At 63.5% G+C, this 1,353-nt stretch overlaps 1 protein-coding gene across 1 annotated transcript in view; it reads left to right on the top strand.

The window, feature by feature from the left end:
* The first annotated feature begins 432 nt into the window (after nt 1-432).
* GNAI1 (G protein subunit alpha i1) overlaps nt 433-1,353 on the top strand; it is an 86,997-nt gene continuing 86,076 nt past the window's right edge. Inside the window, exon 1 of the mRNA XM_077748498.1 lies at nt 433-643. Within this exon, the coding sequence (XP_077604624.1) occupies nt 526-643 (118 nt within the window). The 5' untranslated portion in view covers nt 433-525. The remainder of the gene's footprint in view (nt 644-1,353) is intronic.

Below are 1,353 nucleotides of genomic sequence, written 5' to 3'. Positions count from 1 at the left end.
AGAAGGAAAAAACAAACAAACCGGAACGTAGAAAGTTAATCGCTGATCCCCCTCCCGGTCTCCGGTGCCCCGCCGTCCCCATCTCCGCTCTCGCGGGGGCCCCGTTCCCCCCCACGGCGAAGGCCAGCCGACAGGGCTGCACCTTCTGAAAACCCGTGCGCGGCTGCCGGAGCTGGGCATGCTCAAACGCCCAGGACCGGCTTTTTTCAGCTTCCAACTTTGGCAGCTCTCCCACCCGCATCCCGAAGGGGCAGGTCCGCACAGATCCCTCGGGGTGAGTAAGCGGGGAGAAATTATCCCACTCCCGCGGAGGAAGCGAGGTAGGGGAGCCAGCTGGGCAGTTTAACGTTCCGGGGGCGCTTCCCGGGGGCGAGAGCGTGGGCGCCGGGCCCCCGCGGGCTGGGCAGCGTCAGGGCCTGGGGAGGCGNTTGGAACGCCCGCGTCCGGAAGGAAAGAATTCACCTGTGTTCGAAGGCAGCGCGCCGGACGCGGAGGGAGCGGCGGCGAGCTCTCGCTCCGGGCACAATGGGCTGCACGCTGAGCGCGGAGGACAAGGCGGCGGTGGAGCGGAGTAAGATGATCGACCGCAACCTCCGCGAGGATGGCGAGAAGGCGGCGCGGGAGGTCAAGCTGCTGCTGCTCGGTGAGGGCGGCCGGGCGCGCCCCGGAGGGCCCTGGGGTCGCGGGGGGCGGGGGGGGGTGTTGGGCGCGGCGCCCCGCGGTGGCTGCTGCGGGCCCCTAGCGTTTGGAAACCCTGAGGGGATGTGTCTGAGCGGCCGAGAGCGCGACTTGGAGCGCCCGGGGATGGTTTCCGGGCGAGATTGGTGCTGGTGCGGTGCGGAGCCGAGGTGGGTGCTCCTGTCCCTGGCCTTCCGCCTCCCTCCTCCCTCCTCGCTCCTCCCTGCCCAGGGAGGACTCGCAGGCGGCGGGCTGGAGCTTCACCTCACTTACTGGCGTTGGTGTAGACCCCGCGAGGAGGCGAGGAACGGGTCGCGAGTAAATCCTGTTTCTTTGAAGTTAGCTCAGCCTTCTGAAGATGAAGGGGCATTCGCGCCCCCCCCCCCAAAAAACCCCCAAAAACCAACAACAACCAAACAAAACACACCGCCAGTACCCCTCCCCCCTTGAAAACCTTTCCTACCGGGTGTCGTATCGCGGTTGTGGTTTTCCCTTGTCAGGAGTGCCACGTTTTGTGAAATTAGTGCACCTTTGGTGAGGTTCCGTGGGATTGAAATGTGTGTTTCCTGTTAACTTCCTGTGGCGACTCAGTAAGTGTTAAAGGAGCCCTGATGATATTTACCTTGCCTCAGGAAGTAGGCTATGCTGGATGCTTGATTTTTTATTTTTTTTTTT

This window comes from Crocuta crocuta, unplaced genomic scaffold (assembly GCF_008692635.1).
Source record: "Crocuta crocuta isolate KB4526 unplaced genomic scaffold, BGI_CrCroc_1.0 scaffold417, whole genome shotgun sequence".
In the NCBI taxonomy this organism is placed as follows: Eukaryota; Metazoa; Chordata; class Mammalia; order Carnivora; family Hyaenidae; genus Crocuta; species Crocuta crocuta.
The sequence above is the reverse complement of the archived record's forward strand: the minus strand, read 5'-3'. Positions and strand labels throughout refer to the sequence as shown.